At 42.0% G+C, this 19,962-nt stretch overlaps 1 protein-coding gene across 3 annotated transcripts in view; it reads left to right on the plus strand.

Annotated features, from left to right (window-relative positions):
* ptk2ba (protein tyrosine kinase 2 beta, a) overlaps positions 1–19,962 on the plus strand; it is a 386,610-nt gene that overhangs the window by 356,174 nt on the left and 10,474 nt on the right. For all 3 annotated transcript variants that reach the window (XM_028796341.2, XM_028796343.2, XM_028796338.2), the window contains 2 exons: positions 7,468–7,602; positions 15,883–15,963. In XM_028796341.2, the coding sequence (XP_028652174.1) occupies positions 7,468–7,602; positions 15,883–15,963 (216 nt within the window). The remainder of the gene's footprint in view (positions 1–7,467; positions 7,603–15,882; positions 15,964–19,962) is intronic.

Genomic DNA, 19,962 nt, shown 5'->3' on the forward strand with positions numbered 1-19,962 from the left:
AGATGCCTTGTGATGTCTGGGGGTCCGGTCTCATTGTTGGCATATACCGAGGTTATAGGCTTAAGATAACATCGTAGGGCTGATATCAGGTTCTTTGATGATTCTCACCAGAAGAGCTGTGTGATGCCCTTTTTTTGTTTATAACATTTGGTATATTTGCATTTGGTCAAATACTGCTGATCACATTTGGTCTGCATAGTATCATAATATAAATGTTTATGCAGATCCACATTTTTCCTGTTGCTAGACAGTACAAGTGTGGATCAGAGCGCAGTGCAGTAACGTGTTCTCAGTGTACGTGCTGTATCGTATCATGCCCTGTACTCTTTGGCACTTGATGCCTGCTTTTCTTCTTATAGTGGATTCAGAACGTATTCAGGCCCCTTCACTTTCTGCACACTTTGTGTTATAGATTTTATTTTCAATGGATAAATTTGCCATTTTCCCCCGTCATTCTTTACTCAATAACCCATAATGATAAAGGGGGCAACAGGTCTGCAAATTTATTAAAAATCAAAAAACTGAAATCTCTCGTTCCTAGAAGTATTCAACCCCTTTGCTGTGGCCCACCTAAATGTGGTCAGGCGCATCCTTTTTGCTTTAATTCTCATTGAGATGTTTCTAGAAATTGATTGGAGTCCACCTGTGGTAACTGAATTGACAGGACATCGTTTAGAACCTGTGTATATAAGGCTGTACAGTTCACACTGCAAATCAGGACAAAAGAAAGTCGCAGTTCTGGTCTGTGGCTTTCTGTGACCTGCAGTGATACTGATAGTTCCTTCCTCATAGTCATTTGTTTGTTTCAATTTGCTGCTGGTTTGTATTGTGGTTTATTGTATTTTATTCTATTTGTTTTATTAATGTTTATTGTATACAGTGATCCCTCGCTATATCGCGCTTCGCCTTTCGCGGCTTCACTCCATCGCAGATTTTATATGTAAGCATATTTAAATATATATCGTGGATTTTTCGCTGCTTCGCGGGTTTCTGCGGACAATAGGTCTTTTAATTTCTGGCACATGCTTCCTCAGTTGGTTTGCCCAGTTGATTTCATACAAGGGACGCTATTGGCAGGTGGCTGAGAAGCTACCCGGCTTACTTTCTCTCTCTCTCTCTCTCTCTCTCTCTCTCTCTCTCTTGCGCTGATGTAGGGGGGTGTGAGCAGGGGGACTGTGTGCAGCTGCTTCCTGAAGGACATGCTGCACAGTGCTTCGCATACTTAAAAGCTCAAAGGGCACGTATTGATTTTTTTTATCTGTCTCTCTCTCTCTCTCTTCCTGTTCCTGACAGAGGGGGTGTGAGCTGCCGCCTTCAACAGCTTTGTACCGGCGGTGCTTCGCATACTTAAAAGCCCTATTGATTTTTTTTTTGACTGCTTGCTTTGCACTCCTTTGAAAAGGAAGATATGTTTGCATTCTTTTAATTGTGAGACAGAACTGTCATCTCTGTCTTGTCATGGAGCACAGTTTAAACTTTTGAAAAAGAGACAAATGTTTGTTTGCAGTGTTTGAATAACGTTCCTGTCTCTCTACAACCTCCTGTGTTTCTGCGCAAATCTGTGACCCAAGCATGACAATGTAAAAATAACCATATAAACATATGGTTTCTACTTCGCGGATTTTCCTATTTCGCGGGTGGCTCTGGAACGCAACCCCCGCGATGGAGGAGGGATTACTGTATTTTATTGTAAAGCACTTTGACTACAACATTACTGATGTTGTTTTAAATTTGCTCTATGAATAAATAGATCGACATTGACAAAAATCAAGCCATGAACTCTCTGTAGACCCCCATGTTCAAGTTTTGGTGAGCGATAAATCAGGACAAGGGAATGAAACCACAGGAGCACAGTGGCCTCAATCAGTGTGAAATGTAAGACATTTGAAACCACCAGGACTCTTCCCAGAGTTGGCCGTCCAGCCAAAGACCGACCTTAGTCAGTGTAACAAAAGGACACAAAGAGATTAAGGATCTAAGTCCGTATATTCAAAGGGAATGCGGGTAAAGCGCTTTAAAAAGAAGAAATGTTGTAACAACACGAGCCTCCAAAGCAGACTAACTAAGATGGCGTTGCTTCCAGTAAAAAAAGGAAGAGGCGGGTCCAGACGGACGGAAACGGTCCAGAAGTGGCATCGGAAGTGTCATGGTGGTCAATCTTCTGGTCTACAGAGAGAGAGAGAAGAGGCATTAGTCCACAGCACCCTCTGGCTTTCTGGGGGAAGACTATTATAGTTAACAGAAACTAAAATCGAAACTGAAACTATTATTAAAAAAACATTTTCGTAAACTGAAATAAAATAATTAACAAAACCAAAATGAAAAACTAAAACTAAATGAAACTATTAAAGTATCTGGAAAGACTAACTTAAATAAAATAATAATTTACTAAAATAATTTTAGTTTTTGTTTTTGAATGAATATTCTTGCTATTAGTTTTAACCCTTATAACTTTTAACTCTAAAACTGAAAGTCATCCACCACGAGCCACCCGCATATATTCATCCAGTGAACAGCGGCTGGTGACGTAGGGCAAGTGTTCACACAGCATTTGCGGTGACAGAATGAGCTGAATATGGGTGTGTATAGTGTATGGAATAGAAAGCGATTTACGTGCCGCCTTTCTTTGTGCTTTTTGTATATCAAGATGTAATTCAAATGCCTGAAATCGGAATGTGCTGGTCAACAAAACCTTTACCGTATGGACATAAAAATCACGCGTGAGTAACGTTTCATTTTATTTCTCAGCTGCCTGCTTTTTGCTGACAGTAATTCACCTGCCACTTGGGACACAAAGAAGTATTGAGAAAGTATAGTAATCATGAAAAAAATTTGACCTCGAGATTTTGAATGAATATTGACGTTTTAGACCTCCCCAAGTCCAACAATACAGTTTTTTGGAGTCATGTTTGTGTTTGTGCGTAAACACGATAACTCAAAAACGCAGCTAGATAGATGGATGAAATTTGACATGTGGTCGGTTGTTACACCAAAATTGTAAATCTGTATTAACTTTTGGGTCAAATCCATCAACTGGACGTGGTACTTTACCTGAGCACATACTCGATTTTTTTTTATTCATGCAGCTGCAGAGTCCAATTTATTCAACTTTACTTTTATAATAGTTGTTCAATATATTATTAATTTGTTTTGATTTGTTGTTGATGGTTCTTTAATGTACATACTATAAAAACCATTGTCTTGTGGTATATTCCTCAAATATTCATCCCCATATCTGAGTAAAAGAGAAAGTTGAGGGGAGACCACTCCCGATTTTTGAAAATAAAGCGGCACTGATCGAGAGACTGACAAGGTCATCGTACAAGATCAGCGTATTGTTACTGACCAACCACTTTTGCTTTAAAAACGTCATTTAACAACAAAGCGATACAACCCGTGTAAAATTCTTGAGCTGGCAACGTCTCTACTGAACTACAGGTGGGTAGGCGAAGAGAGTCTGCTAAGTGGTGAAAGCTAAACATACTAATGTGTTTTTGTATTTATGCTACATTTATTAATTTATCTTTTTTAGTTCATATTCACAGCTCAAAATACCTGATACTGTGAAAATAATCCAGTAGCAGAATTATGTTTTAAAATATCTGTCCCCATTTTTTCAATGTTTCTGTCTCTCTCAAAATAGATAGTTGAAATATCATATTCTTTTTGGTCTTAACATCAGCCATATAATAAATATTGCATACCAGGGATTTTCCTGCCTTGTAAAGCCCCCTAGTATTAAAAATGATACAATTGTGTAAAATTGTTCATATTCAGTACCTAGTTTTGATTATGCTTGTTTTCATCAGACAATAACAAGACCAAATAGTAAACTGTGTCATGTAGTGTAGTACAGTAAGCTTCCACATTAAACTCATATTGTATCCAAACCCGTTAAGTGTACAGTTCTCTCTCATTGTGACGCAAAAACTAAACTCCATGTAGCTCTTTAACTGTACTATAATTACTAAAACTGAAACTAATATTTATAAAAATAAAGCAGAAATGTCTTTGTAAAATAAAAACTAAATTAAAACTAAAAATACACAATGAAGGAAAACTAAAACTAAACTGAATTTCCAAGTAAGGTCAGAAAAAATATAGAAATAAAAACTAATAGAAAAAGGCAAAACTATAATAACCTTGATCCGAGCTCTTAAACTGTCCCCTGTGCACACACGTGTGTGACATCAGGTAAGTGACCAAGAAGTCAATGTTCACTTTAGGAGAGCTTCAGTAGTCTTCCACTGGGATGGGTAAATAATGTCAGGATGACCTTCTCAGCAGCACTCCATCAATCAGATGTTTGTTGTACAATGGCTGACTCCCAATGCCAGAGAGCAGCTAAAAGACTCGGAGAGAGTGAAGAAAAAGATTCTCTACTCAGATAAGGCAAAAATGAGATGCTGTGGGCACAATTCTAATCGTTGTATCTGACAAAGACCATCCCGGCAGTGAAGCATGGTGGTGGCAGCATCACGCTGTGGGGACGCAGGGACACAGGTCAGAACTAAAGAGAAGGATGGATGCAGCCAAATACAGAGAGGCCTTTGAAGAACACCTGCTCCAGAGTGTTCAGAACTTGTAGCACTCTAGCATTTTTATCAGCAATATCTGCGGTTAATACAAGTGGAAATACAAATGTGTTTGCCCTCCACAAACAACAATCAAAAAGACAAAAGAGTCATGTCAGGTGGTGGCAGCAATCACAGAAGCCGTCATTGTCCTTATATTAAAACACTCAAGTTCTTTATAGTAGTGAGGCATGTCACCTCCTCGTCTCTTTTTCGTTTTGGGTCTTTACGAGCTGCTTGTTCCAAATCTAACTGTAGGTTAGTCGCGGTACTTTTCAGGTGAATGCAAGCCACCACTATACCTTGAATTGCTGTGCATGAGTGGAGTGGCCATGTGATCTCCATCACTGGCATGACAAGAAACTGAAGACGCATTTTCGTGCCAGATATAAATGCTATCCAGCTGAACTCAATACACATACCAAAGAGAGACTCTGAGAGAACTGACGGTCGCTGCACGCCACATACGACATATGGGACTCGCAACTTTGGCATCCCTGCTGTTGCTTGATTTTTAGTATTTTGCTGCTATTTTGTATTTATTTTCTGTCTTCTTAGAAGCTTACTAGGGTTGCCTAGTGGGTCATGTTTGAAAACCGCTGATCTAGTATACAGAGTGAGTGAGAATTATGTTAACACTAATGGTACGGCTACAGTCATATGAAAATAATCCATAATAATTGACTCTACTTTCAACAAAAAGATAACAGTGGTCTGTCTTTCATTTCCTAGGAACATTTCCGAACAAAGATTTTTAGTGACGCAGTATTTAGTTGTATGAAATGAAATCAAATGTGAAAAACTGGCTGTGCACAAATGTGGGTCCCCTTGTCATTGTGCTGATTTGAATGCCTGTCACTGCTCAATGCTGATTGGTTGATGAGTTCGTTAAGCCTTGAACTTCATAGACAGGTGTGTCCATCATGAGATATAAAGATATTTAAGGTGGTCAATTACAAGTTGTGCTTCCTTCCCTTTGACTCTCCTCTGAAGAGTGACAGCATGGGATCCTCAAAGCAACTCTCCAAAGATCTGAAAACAAAGATTGTTGAGTCTCCTGGTTTAGGGGAAGGCTACAAAAAGCCATCTCAGAGGTTTAAACTGTCAGTTTCAACTGTAAGGAATGGAATCAGGAAATGGAAGGCCACAGGCACAGTTGCTGTTAAACCCAGCAGGTCTGGCAGGCCAAGAAAAATACAGGAGCGGCATATGAGCAGGATTGTGAGAATGGTGACAGACAACCCACAGATCACCTCCAAAGACCTGCAAGAACATCTGGCTGCAGATCGTTCTACAATTCAGGGCAATTTGCACAAAGAACATCTGTATGGCAGTGTGATGAGAAAGAAGCCCTTTCCGCACTCACGCCACAAACAGAGTCGCTTGTTGTATGCCAATACTCATTTAGACAAGCCAGATTCATTCTGGAACAAAGTGCTTTGGACTGATGAGACAATTATTGAGTTATTTGGTCAGAACAAAAAGCAATTTGCATGGCAGAAGAACACCGCATTCCAAGAAAAACACCTGCTACCTACTGTCACATTTGGTGGAGGTTCCATCATGCTGTGGGGTGGGCTGTGTGGCTAGTTCAGGGGACTGGGGCCCTTGTTAAAGTCGAGGGTCAGATGAATTCAACCCAATATTAACAAATTCTTCAGGATAATGTTCAAGCATCAGTGACAAAGTTGAAGTTACTTACGCAGGGGTTGGATATTCCAACAAGACAATGACCCAAAACACAGTTCAAAATCTACAAAGGCCTTCATGCAGAGGGAGAAGTACAATGTTCTGGAATGGCCGTCACAGTCCTCTGACTTGAATATCATTGACAGTCTATGGGATGATCTGAAGCAGGCTGTCCATCAAATTGAACTGAACTGGAGAGATTTTGTATGAAGAATGGTGAACAATACCTCCATCCAGAATCAGACACTCATCAAAGGCTATAGGAGGACAGCGTCTAGAGGACAAAAGGAGGCTCAACTAAGTATTGATGTCATATCTCTGTTGGGGGGCTCACATTTATGCACCTGTCTAATTTTATTATGATGCATATTTCATATTTTCTGTTAATCCAATAAACTTAATGTCACTGCTGAAATCCTACTGTTACCATAAGGCATGTCAGATATTAAAAGGAAGTTCAGCCAATGAGAAACAAAAATCCAAAGAATTAAGAGGGGTTCCCAAACTTTTTCATATGACTGTATGTATAGACTTATATACGATTTTTGTGGACAATTTATGTGCCACATGTGGTCCATGTGTTGAAAGTGATGACGAACAGTTTGAGACATTTCTGTAAGTCATCTTGCACATATGAGGTATGTTTTGTGAATAAATTATTTCCGCCATTCAAATGTTAACATCATTTTGACTCGCCCTGTATTGTGTGCAGTTGTAGTCTTTACGTTACAAGAAAGTAATTACAGAGATGAGCAGCCAGACGTATTCCTGCACCTTCGACAGGAGACATTGACGGAGTTTTATCACTTCTGCTTAAGCAAATGAACATGAAGAGGTGACACAATAGACGAGTTTAAAACCTCGAAGAGATTTAGTATAGCGGATTACAGCAGTTACTTTAAAAGGAGCTTTGGGGACACAGATGAAGGTTTGTTACAGTACATTTCACTAATTTCAAAATTTCTGGATAGCATTAGTAGATAGCATTGAGTGCAGAAGACAGAAGTACTCTGGGGGATTTTCAAAAGAAGGGGCCTGAGTTGCCTCGAAAACTTGCATATTGTAATCTTTTTAGTTAGCCGATGAAAGGTGTCATTTTGCTTGACTTTTGTCTGAAAGCATTAATAAAGATTCTTAAATAGAGATTGACGAATTAGCTTGGACTGAGTATTCTTATCTTGTTTCTTTTTTTTTAATCATGCAGCCCACTCCCACAGCCGAGCTGGATCGCACCAATGACAAAGTATACTTCTCTGTCATGGAACTGGTGAAGGTGGTGGTCCAGCTGAAGAATGAGGTAAATGACCTCCCGCCCACACAATATGTTGAGATCATAAAGGTAAGTAACTCACACATGTCAGTATTTATGCTGGGGCGGTGGTTAGCGCTGTTGCGTTACCACCTGAGACGTGGGTTTCAATCTCAGGCCAGGCACTGTCTGTATGTACTGTAGTTTGTACTTTCTGTTTGTGGCTGCTCGAGTTTTTCAGTCGGCACTGCGTTTTTCGTCTCACATCCAGTGAGAAGCAAAATTACACCTTTTATTGGCTAACTAGAAAGATTACATGTAATTACATCTTGCCTGAAGAAGGGCCCTGAGTTATCTAAGAAGGGGTCTGAGTTGCATATGGTAATCTTTTCAGTTAGCCAATAAAAGGGGTCATTTTGCTTGACTTCTCAATACATTCACAATGGCTAACACGGTACAACACCCTAGTGCTATCGTCTTACATCCCAAAGATACAGGCAGTGACTCTAAACCGGATGAAGGCGAGTGCATTAGTGTCCCCTTTAATGGGCCCACAGTTTGTTCCTGCCTTAATGAATCTGCTGCTGGGATAGGCTGAGGCTCTTCTGACTGTAAAACATCTCAAGCAGGTTATCAGATGGATGATGTGCACCAGTGAAAGGAGGTCACTGCATACACTGAAGGAATCCAGTCTCCTAAGAAAAAACAGGGTCTCCTCTCTCCTTTTTTTGTATAGCTCCACTGTGTCGCTAGATCAGTCCAGTCTACCGCTGATGTAGACCCCTAAGTATCTGTAGCTGTACCCACTTCCATGTCCATTCCCTGAATCATGAAAGGGCGTAGAGGCTCTTTGGTGTGGAAAAAGTCATTAAGCAGTTCTTTGGTTTTGCTGATGCTACATTGCAGACACTTCTCTTTGCACCGGCTGACTTCTCTCCTCTGTCTCATCCCTTTGTCAGTACTCCCCTTTAGTGCAGAACCATCTTGAGAGTTTCTGCAAGTGACGTGACCTGCTGTTATATTTATAATCTGAGGTGTACAGACTGAAGACAAAAGAAGACCGGACTGTTGTTTGTGGTGCTCCAGTGTTACTCACTCAGTCCTTGAGCCTCACAAACTGTAGTCTACTGGTCAGATAGTCGAGGACATCATCCAGGACACCACAGGCTCATCTACTGGCATATCTCTCAGTTTTAACCTTAACAGGGATGGCTAGAGGCACTGGAGAAATAATAAAACAGAATCCTCACAGTACTGCCGGCCTTGTGGAGAAGACAGATTATAGGAGTTATTTTGAAGAATTATTTCCATGTGGTCTGACTTCCTTTGATTATATCCATCCATTATCCAACCTGCTATATCCTAACACAGGGTCACGGGGGTCTGCTGGAGCCAATACCAGCCAACACAGGGCGCAAGGCAGGAAACAGACCCTGGGCATGGCGCCAGCCCACCGCAGCCTTTAATTATATTCACTGATAAAACTTAATATACCAAGGTATGAACAGATAATAGATAGTGTGGTGGATGGTAGGGCTCATGCCCAGCCGGATCGCCCAGAGAGTGGAAGGACCGGGAGATGTGCAGTATCTCCCCAAGAACACGAGAGGGTAGCTACCATGTTGGGTGTTGGGGCCTCGGGAACAAAGCTTGGGAGCTCAAACCTATTGAGGCCCGTGGCCACTGTCAGGGGGCACCCGGAATGTCCAGAACCATGGACCAGGAAGTGCTGCAGGAAGACCATCAAGGAGCACCTGAAGGACATCCAGGTATAATATAAAAGGGGCCGCCTCACTCCATTCTGGGAGCCGGAGCCAGAGTCGGGAGATAGTGGACAGAGCTTGTGAGTGGAGGTGTGAGGGTGGCAGAAGAGAGAAAAAATAGAAAGGAAGAAAGGAATGAGCTATTTGTGGTGATTTGTGCACTGTGTGCTGTGCAGAGAAGGAAATAAAAAGCATGAGCTTTTGTAAGTGTGCCTCTTGTGTCTGTCTGTGTCGGGCTGGGTGGCTGGCACATCCTACAGAGTTGTCACGATAGATAGATAGATAGATAGATAGATAGATAGATAGATAGATAGATAGATAGATAGATAGATAGATAGATAGATAGATAGATAGATAGATATGAAATGCACTGTATAAGTAATAGGTGCTCCGGTTTCCTCCCACAGTTCAAAGACATGCAGGTTAGGTGCATTGGCAATCCTAAATTGTCCCTTGTGTGTGCTTGGTGTGTGGGTGTGCGCACCCTGCAGTGGGCTGGTGCCCTGCCCGGGGTTGTTTCCTGCCTTGTTGGCTGGGATTGGCTCCAGCAGACCCCCGTAACCCTGTGTTAGGACATAGCAGGTTGGACAATGACTGACTGACTGTATAAGTAATAGTTTGGAAAGGCACTATATAATACATAGATAACAAATAGACTTCTCAAACATACCCCCAGGGCCAGAAGGGTTTGTCCAGGACATCCCATGCCATCTGGCGACACCAGTCCAGTCTCCAAATGAAGTCACACACTAAGGTCCAGCACAGGAAAAGCCCATTTATGGTGGACGTCCAACTCTCATAAAGCCTTCAGACACAGACACCCCTTTGGTCCTAGATAGATAGATAGATGTGAAAGGCACTATATAATAGATAGATAGATAGATAGATAGATAGATAGATAGATAGATAGATAGATAGATAGATAGATAGATAGATAGATAGATAGGAAAGGCACTATATGATAGATAGATAGATAGATAGATAGATAGATAGATAGATAGATAGATAGATAGATAGATAGATAGATAGATAGATAGATAGATAGAACTTTGTCTGCAGGGGGAGATGTGTTTTTTACAGAAGCTCTTAACATAAATAAATAGATCAATAAGTACAGTATGTACACTTTACTGTAGGGGTCTCTCACAAGAGGACTCTCAAAGGTCTTCATGAAGTGGTACATAAGGGCCACTGGCCTGCAGTCATTAGGCGGCCCCTCTTTTTTGTAACTGGACTGTACAGAATGTTTTCCATAGCAGCAGGACTTTCTGGAGCCTCAGTGACGGACTCAAGAGGTAGCAGAAGACCCCTCAAAGTTGGTATCCAGTTCTGTTTCTGTTTTCCATCTTATTTCAAAAATTTGATAAGATGTCCTCCTAAGAAACAGCTGACTCGGGCAGCCCAGTGATTTCAAGTGCTCTCCTCTAATGGGCTTTTTAGACTGGCAGCCTAATTCAACTGAAGCCTTAATGCAGTAAATTATTACTTGAACCTAATGAGTAACTGCATGGAAAAAATGCAATATAATCTCGGGGAAGATCAATGAAGATTTAAGCCTCCATCTTTTGTCCTTTGCAGGCAGTTAAGGCTTTGCGCTTTCTTCATAGGGTGAGCTGTAACTCAGCTTTCTTCTTGACAGAGTGCCTGCAAAGATGCTGTAAACATGTCAGGTTTTCAATTTTTAAGATGTAATCTACAACCCTCACAGCAGATAGGACCGCTCTTAATTTATTACTGCGAGACACTTCTTCATGGGTCGATGTTGTCTATTAGAAACTGCTTGTGGGCAGCCAAAAATATTTCTCCGAATGAATGCTTTGAAATATACATCTTTTATTTATGTAGCTTCAACTGTCCAGGCCAAGTCATATCATTTCCACTATTAAAAAAAGGAGTTTATTACAAACAAGAAAAAATCATAAGCTTCATGCTGAAAATCTGTAGGAGTACAATGTGCTGCACTCTTTTGCCAGATTAATTGGTTCCTAATGAATGCACGGTGATCATCAGATGCTCAAACAGACTTGGCGATATTAAGCAGTGGGGTCAGAGCAGTCACGCTCAAATGAGCACCGCCAGAGGTTTCAATGGCCTGAACTCTAAAGGGACTTGAGCCATTCAAATGAAACAGACCATCTTATGAAAAGAGCCATGAGAAAAATTGAAATAAGCCTCACCATTCCTTGCAGTGTCATTGTTGTGCACTAAAATTGTAATTTAAGTCCTCACTGAAGACATTTCTTTTATAAGACTATAACATTAACAATAATGTCACTTAAATGCTGCATAGGATTTATAAAGATGGCTAATTAAGGCAGACTGTTTAGGCATATAATATAACAGAACCTCAGTCTATCACAGGGCCCACTCACACTTTTGTGTTCTCCCACACTGAGGTCAATTAGAATGACCAGTACACCAGACCAGGAAATCTGAGCACCCAGAGGCAACTCACACATAACTCAGGGAGAACATCACAGGGAGCTCTCAGGGCTTGAATCCCAGTCTCCTTTTTGCAAGGCAACTATTACTGTGCCACCATGCCACCCTATCTGTGAATTAGTGTTTTGTATTTACAGTTTTTCTCAATTGCTTGGGCTCCTTTCTTGAAACACTGTTATCAACGCCGTAATTCCAAATACATTTATCAAAATAGAGAATATGGTATGGCACAACAACGTCGTTCAGCTGCAAAAGCATATTTTTCACCCAAAATTCTTAGCTCAGGCTCCAAAATCAAATAATTGTGTCTATGAATAAGTCAGTGTCACCAAAATGAGAAGATTGTGTAGAACCGTGGTGATCAAAATGTTTAGATGTTTTGTCAGTATGACGATGAACTCCAGGAATCTGTTCCTTATCTTTTAATTCCAAGTGGTCTTGCTGTACATTTTACCACTCTCTATTCTAGTTATTGTGTGTCAAAGTAAATGCTTTTCACACACTAAATACAACAGTACAAAGTTCAACAACACATTAAAGGTTTGTGACTAAAGCAAAAGAATGAAGCATGCAAAGCATCCAAATAAAAAGCACGGCCTCTGCCATAGTAAGGCCACGGCCAATGACATAATCCACAAGTGTGGCCCGTACTTCATGTGGGACATCTCTGTGCCACTGCGCTGTTGTACCTCTTCTTGTATTTTTGCACTCTTGGTGCCACACCACCTCCATGCATTCTCACTCCTCTTCCTCCTCCACAAGCAGGCTGTTGCCCAAGTTCAGTGTCTGGCTGAGCAGGTCACTCCATGTTCAGTTGTGCTCAATGTCTATGGATGTGTTTGACAAACCTCGTAAGTCATGAGTCTCACCTGTGACCTCACTTGACAGCAAGTGTCATTGGTGGACCTAAGACATGAGTGCCTTCCACTTTGTCATTGTAGGTGAGATTCACCTGAGGACCAATCTTGTAACATGACTGGAAACAGGCTAACAGTTGGGGTGCCTGCTGGGTCACCTCCTTTAATTGTTACACAAGTTACAGCTGTGCGGCAGCAAAGCAAAAACAAAACTCACGGCTGTGAATAGCCTTGGTCTGTCATTAATTCTGTAGCTGAGGATTCAGATCTCTGTCGTCCTCCTCTCTCGCCAGTGAAAATCTAATGATTGGCTCCCTGGTCGTCTGGTCTTTATAGCAGTGGGTGCTGGAAGGGGCGGGGTCTTGTCAGAGCACCCAATCCTGCGGTGGAACTGCTTACCTTGCCAGACCCAGAAAGGTGGCACACTATAGGAGACATTACAATGACTCCATGTCACTGCACATACGGCTGACAAATTTTGATAACCAGATGGACTTTTGTGCATGAGATGACTTCTAAAATGTTTTGAAGTGTAAAACTATCCATCCATCCATCCATTTTCCAACCCGCTGAATCTGAACACAGGGTCACGGGGGTCTGCTGGAGCCAATCCCAGCCAACACAGGGCACAAGGCAGGAACCAATCCCAGGCAGGGTGCCAACCCACCGCAGAGTGTAAAACTATTTAACAGAAAATCGACATCATCTGTTTTGATCACAAAGTCAATTGATAATCTTTCAAATTCTGGACAATTGTGCAGGGAGATTCACTCGAAAGAAGCCCCGAATATTCTGTTGTAACTCCCGTTAGGATGAAGCAATCTGAACCAAAAAAATCTGCTGTCTACCTTGACGTCTGTGTAATCGATGGCATTACATGCAGTGCTGGAAGTGGTTTGCGTTTTCTGCCAGACACATTTAACACGGTGCTTCGTGTTCCTGAATGTATCAGCAAGCATCTCGGGGGGAAATAGCATCAATTTCACGTTGGATATTTTCCTTCAAATCTTCCACAGTGCGAAGTTTGTTCCTTTGAAGGAAGAAGTCTGGTGATGTCAGATCCGGCAACCGTGGTGGCCAAAGCCCCTTTGAAATGACCCTGTTGCCGAAGAAGGACTCAATTTCTGTCGTGGTCCTTGTTGATGTGTGACACGTTGCTCCATCTTGCTGGAAGTCACCTTCCGTAAACTCGCAATCATCCAGCTGATTCTGACATCGCTTAACTCTTTGAGGGCTGAATATTTTTTCCAAAAAACTCAATTTTATGAAAAGCACACAAAGCAATAGTTTTTTATACATAAATCAACATAAAACGTCTATTGTTATGTGCCGTGGAAACTGTTGGCGCATGTTCGGCATCTCTGACAGCAGTGGGTGTGCGGGGGCACCTCAATGGTCAGCAGGAATGCACAGTGGGTCGGCTGCCTGGCTGTCTTCACACAGCAGGTGGGTGGTGGTGGCGGTGTGACGCAATATGGTTTGTACCTCTTGTCATCATACGTGTTGGTCCTCCCAGGTGAACGCTGCTGTAGGCGCATCAGCTACATGAAAGTCTTCAGCACCACGATCAGCTGGAGACCAATCAGATGATGCTGGTACCTCACTTTCATTTTCAAACTCCATCTCCAGATCACTTGCATTAAACTCGGAGTCTGACAAGTAAGAGTCTTATTCAACGAAATTATGTAAAACGTCCATGGAGTATTCTGCTTTGCACATTCGCTTTGGTCTCTTGCCAGATGTCGATGCCATTTTAGAGGTTGTTTGCTCTTTGCTGCTCTTGCACGTGTAGGGAATTGAGGTTGAATGAACAAAGCTCTAGCAAAGAGAGTCGAACTAAAATCTAAGGGCGAGTTTTGTCGCAGTTTTCAGCCAATTGCTGTCCTCTACCCCTGAATTTTGACAAAAGTCGACATCCAGCCATGAAAGAGTTAAATGAATTGGTGACCCAGTAGGTTCGTACCATGAAGACGCGCTGCTCAATACTGTACACCACCATCCTGATGAGAAGTCAAGTGACTGAGTGAAGGGGTGCACCCAGAAGTTGCAAATGGAGGTTCAACGTCGTGACGGCTGTCCGGTGCCTACATCATCGCTCTGACACAGGGACATCCCGGCTTGGTCGAAGCTCCATATACTGAGGAGCACATTGCTCGTTGTTTCGTTCAGATTGTTTCATCCTACCAAGAGTTATTACAGAATATTCAGGGCCTCTTTTGAGTAAATCTCTCTGTGCTTGTCATTTATTCACACGTGCTAAAGCAGTTGCAAAGAGAATGGGAAATCTGGTTCAGTTGTGCACAAGGAACTCCATGTTGTGGAGCAATGCATGTGTTGGTTTGACCACTTGAAGTGTCGTCAGGGAACGGGTACAAAGCAATTGAGAACAACTGTAAATTATATAATTTGAATATTTTAGTTTACAATTCCAAATGCATAGATTGCTATAGGGCGGCACTGTGGCGCAAGTAGCACTGCTGCCTTGCAGTAAGGAGTCCTGGGTTCGCTTCCCGGGTCCTCCCTGTGTGGAGTTTGCATGTTCTCTCCGTGTCTGCGTGGGTTTTCTCCAGGTACTCTGGTTTCCTCCCACAGTCCAAAGACATGCAGGTTAGGTGCATTGGCCATCCTAAATGGTCCCTAGTGTGTGTGTGTATGCGTGCCCTGTGGTGGGCTGGCGCACCCTGCCCGGGGTTTCTTTCCTGCTTTGCGCCCTGTGTTGGCTGGGATTGGCTCCAGAAGACCCCTGTGACCCTGTAGTTAGGATATAGTGGGTTGGATAATGGATGGATGGATAGATTGCCAAATTAAGTACGGTTAGGTACAGTATGCAGTTCGGTCATATTAAGTAAGACCTTTAATGTGATTATATTTTTATACACCAGTAAAGCACATTCAGCTCTATTTAATACTCACATGCCGATAATCAGTCGTAAACGTCCTGCATTCCTCACCTTTACCCTTTTGTTGATGTAAGAACCTCAGCTTTCTTTTTTTGCAGTGGGTTATTGCAGCTCAGCCTAAGATGCATGTCATTTAGCTATACAATATATACACAATTATTATACTTTTGTATGTAATGAATGTTATGTCTATTTTTATGCTTTTTCAATATTACTTTCTTCGTGTTTATGCTGCTTCTCCTTTTTATTCTCTATTTGCAATAACTGTATAGTATACTGGGATCAAAATTGGACATATACTTAATAAGAATAAGTTGAACTTAATTAAACTGATTTTTTCTTTCCAGCCATCTTGGTTTGATTTGCCTGAATTTGATACTCATTATATTTCACTGTTCTTCTCTCTAGAATGTGGGACAGACCCTCAGGAACTTGATTAACAGCGTCGATGACGTGTTGCCTACACTCCATTCATCAGTGCGCACAGAGGTAATGCAGGCCTTCTGAATTAGGGTTACTGCTCAGTACACCAGATCCACTTTCTCATTAAGGCCCTCTGTTTCTTCCACAAGTTACTGTTTTTGACTAGTATTTTTTCTTTACTGCTACATATAAAATTTGACGTTTATTTACATTCAACGTTATTGACTGGTCTGTTATGAATCCTGTCGAAGCCATTTAGTTGCAGTAAGGGCACATCTGCTGATCCCCCCTTCATTTAGTGTCTTCTATAAATGTAATTCATTTATATGTCAATATTAATTATTTCTGTAAATTACAAGTGTGGATAAATTTGTCAGTCCCCTTACATGTCATTGAAAAAGTGCTGTATGCCTCCTGCAAAGTGAGGAAATAAAAAGCAGTTGTCGCCCTTGCACCTCCATGCTCATGACATGTCATGGAGTAAAGCCAAGCGAGGGTGACAGGAAATCAAGTGCTGCTTATTCTACAAAGATCTTCTACGATGGCCTGGACACATTTGTTGGGACTCTTAGAGAAGATCCTGAATAACTGGATTTGAGTGACTTTTCAGACTCGCTGTTGTCATGAATTCGTATCACACACGTGTCTCCAATCAGGCAACCAGTCATTCAGCTGATTTATTTATTTATTTTTTAGGGTCTTGGATGTTTTATTCTTAACTCATTAACCTTTTGAATCGAGATGACAGAATATTTAAAGCTTACAGTGTCACTTTACAGTTCAGGTTTTACAGCTAGTTTCAAGGATGATCCCAAGTTTCACATTTTGCCCCAAATTCCTCTTCATGGACTTCTATCCTATGTGTCAGAGCCTACATGTGGCATTTTCTTCATCTATCTTATCACCTCATAGGTCCATTTCTTAGGCCTCCTTGTAACGGTTGCTACATATTTTATATGCTTTGTCTGTTTCTGCCCCTTGTTCCCTTTAGATTACACAGGTGTCGAACTGCAGTCCTCGAGGGCCGCAGTGGCTGCATGTTTTCATTCTAACCATCTTCTTCATTAGTGAGCCGTTTTTACTGCTAATTAACTTCTTTTGCCTCAGTTTTAATTAACTTGACTCAGGCCCCTTAATTGTCTCTTTTTCCTTAATTAGTAGCCAAACAATAATGAGACACAAAACAAGCCACAATATGACAGAAAAAACAGAAAAATCAACAGATTTGGAAATGTCTGCTGTGGCAGAATGAGAGCAGCAACAAGCCATTGAATTAAATAACAGGCTTAATTAACAGCAAGAATCAGCTTCTCATTAAGAGACTGGTTGGAGTTTGAAATCCCAGTTTAGCTGCTCATCTGTTGGCTCATTTCACGTCTCATTTCTGTTTGGCTGCCATTTAATGAAGAAACAAATCAATTCAGAGGACTGAATCCTTAAAAACTGGGCAATTGAATAGAATAGAATGCCTTTTATTGTCACTATACACCTGTACAATGAGATTAAAAGCAGCTCCTTCAGTGCAGACATATATATGTAGAACACAACAAGTAAATAAACAAATAAACAAATGGTGCAAAAAGTTGCAAAAAAAAAAGTTCTGTGACGCTATATACAAATGGAAAGAATAATAACTAAATCGTGTTATTGCACATTATTTAAATACTGGAAAGAATAAATAACTTATTCTTGGGTTATTGCACATAATTTAAATATTGCACAATAATGCTGATCATGTGCAGTGAGTAGTGGATGCTGGACCCTGAGAGTAATGCTATTGTACAGTATACAGATATTAGTTATTATTCAGTACCATTTAGATATTGGATATTGCACAGTTGATGGACAGAAGGAAGTCCAGGGGTTGGGAGTTAGACTGTGTAGTCAGTGCACGTGTGAGTTTAGAATGGTTATGGCTTTTGGGAAAAAACTGTTCTTGAGTCTGTTTGTCCTTGTTGTGATGCACCTGTAGCGCCTCCCTGAGGGCAGCAGGTCAAACAGATCACACCCAGGGTGGCAGCTGTCCTTGATGTTTTTTGCTCTGCTGAGGCAGCGGGAGATGTAAATGTCCATCAAGGAGGGGAGAGAGCAGCCGATGATCTTCTGTGCTGCCTTTACTACTCTCTGAAGCCTCTCCCTGTCTGCCATGGTGCAGCTGCCGTACCATACTGTGATATGGTACGTCAGCAGGCTCTCGATGTACGAGTGGTAGAAGGTCAGTAGCAGGTTGGAGTCCAGGTTGTGCTTTCTGAGGACCCTCAGGAAGTGTAACCGCTGCTGAGCCTTCTTGATGACTGCTGTGATGTTGTCTGTCCAGGAGATGTCAGTGGAGATCAGGACACCAAGAAACTGGAAGGTATGGACCCTCTTCACACACTCGCCGTTGATGTAGAGGGGGGCTAGGTCAGTGTTGTGCCTCCTGAAGTCCACAATGATCTACTTGGTTTTCCTGGTGTTCAGAGCCAGATTGTTCTTTGAACACCAGGCTGCCAACTTCAGGACCTCCTCTCTGTAAGCTGCCTCGTCTCCCTTTGAGATGAGTCCAACCACTGTGGTGTCATCATCAAACTTGACGATGAGGTTGTTGTTGTGGGCCGGACTGCAGTCGTGGGTGTAGAGTACAGAAGGGGGCTCAGCACACAGCCTTGCGGGGTACCGGTGTTCAGTGTGCGAATGGAGGAGTGGTGGGGTCTGAGTCTCACAGTCTGGAGCCGGTTGGTAAAAAAGTCTTTTATCCAGACACATGTGAGAGGGGGGAGGCCAAGAGTGACCAGTTTGGTGATGAGAATGTCAGGAATGATTAAATTAAAAACTGAGCTGTAATCCACAAACAGCATCCGGACGTAGCTCTGCTGCTGCTCCAGATGGCTCAGCACAGAGTGGAGAACTACAGCAATGGCGTCTTCTGTGGATCTGTTCGTGCGATATGCGAATTGGTAGGGATCGAAGTCTTGGGGGAGATAGTCCTTGATGTGCTGGAGAACCAGTCTATCGAAGCACTTCATGATTACTGGAGTGAGGGCCACAGGGCGATAATCATTTAGGCTGGTGATGGGAGACGTCTTCGGCACTGGAATGATTGTGGCTGATTTAAGGCAGGATGGAATGAAGGGAAAAGGAGTTAATTAGCAGTGAAAACTACTCGCTGATTAGGAAAAGGGTCAGTATGAAAACCTGTAGCCACTGCGGCCCTCCAGGCCTGGAGTTCGACACCCCTACTTTAGAATATATGTCCTAGGGATTGAGTGTTTTAAGGATATCTCTTTTAAGGGGAGCAGGGGGCCAAACCATGCCTGTGGGTCCTTGCATAAATGCACTGGTGTGTGTCGTAAGAGGAGGGACCAACTTCAAAAGGACAAGGAGGCGCACATTTTGATGAAGGAGAGAAGGAGGAGCTGGGAAAGAGTATTAGAAAGGGAGCGATCCGAAACACAGGAAATGCACCGTATCCAGATTGGTTTGGTTTGGGGAGGACATTGATGTGCGCGGTGCTGCCTTGTATTTGTGACGCTTGCATCTTCCTTTGAGGGACGTTAACGCCATTACACCCGGGTGAGGCAGACATTGGTAACCAGGATAAGTCTTGTCTCCAAGCCGGTGAGAATGCTCCTTTATACTTTACGGGGCAAGTGTGACAGAGGTATATTTTACCAGTGTGCTGGATTTAACAGCAAAATACCCAGCCCGGTTGAATCCAAAGCCAAAAAAGTACAACCTAAAAGGGACTGGGGAATGCGTATGGGGGTATATGTTTGATTTATATTTGTATATATATGTATGTGCTGTGAATATCCTTGTGCTGTCTGTAGGTAGTCATATTTATTTTTTTGTTTGTCTCATTTCCTTTTCTGCTTTGACATTTTTTTGTGGTTCAGGTGTATGATCATATTAATTAATATCGGTTTCGTTGTTCAGTTTTTTGTATAGGATTTTATAAAGGGGAATATGTTTATAGCTCTGTTTAGGTTTTCATGATATATACAGTGGAACCTCAGGTCACAACCGTAATTCGTTCCAAAACTCTGGTCGCAATCCAATTTGTACGTGTTCCAAGATGTTCGTGAC

Source organism: Erpetoichthys calabaricus, chromosome 3 (genome assembly GCF_900747795.2).
Source record: "Erpetoichthys calabaricus chromosome 3, fErpCal1.3, whole genome shotgun sequence".
Taxonomy (NCBI): domain Eukaryota; kingdom Metazoa; phylum Chordata; class Cladistia; order Polypteriformes; family Polypteridae; genus Erpetoichthys; species Erpetoichthys calabaricus.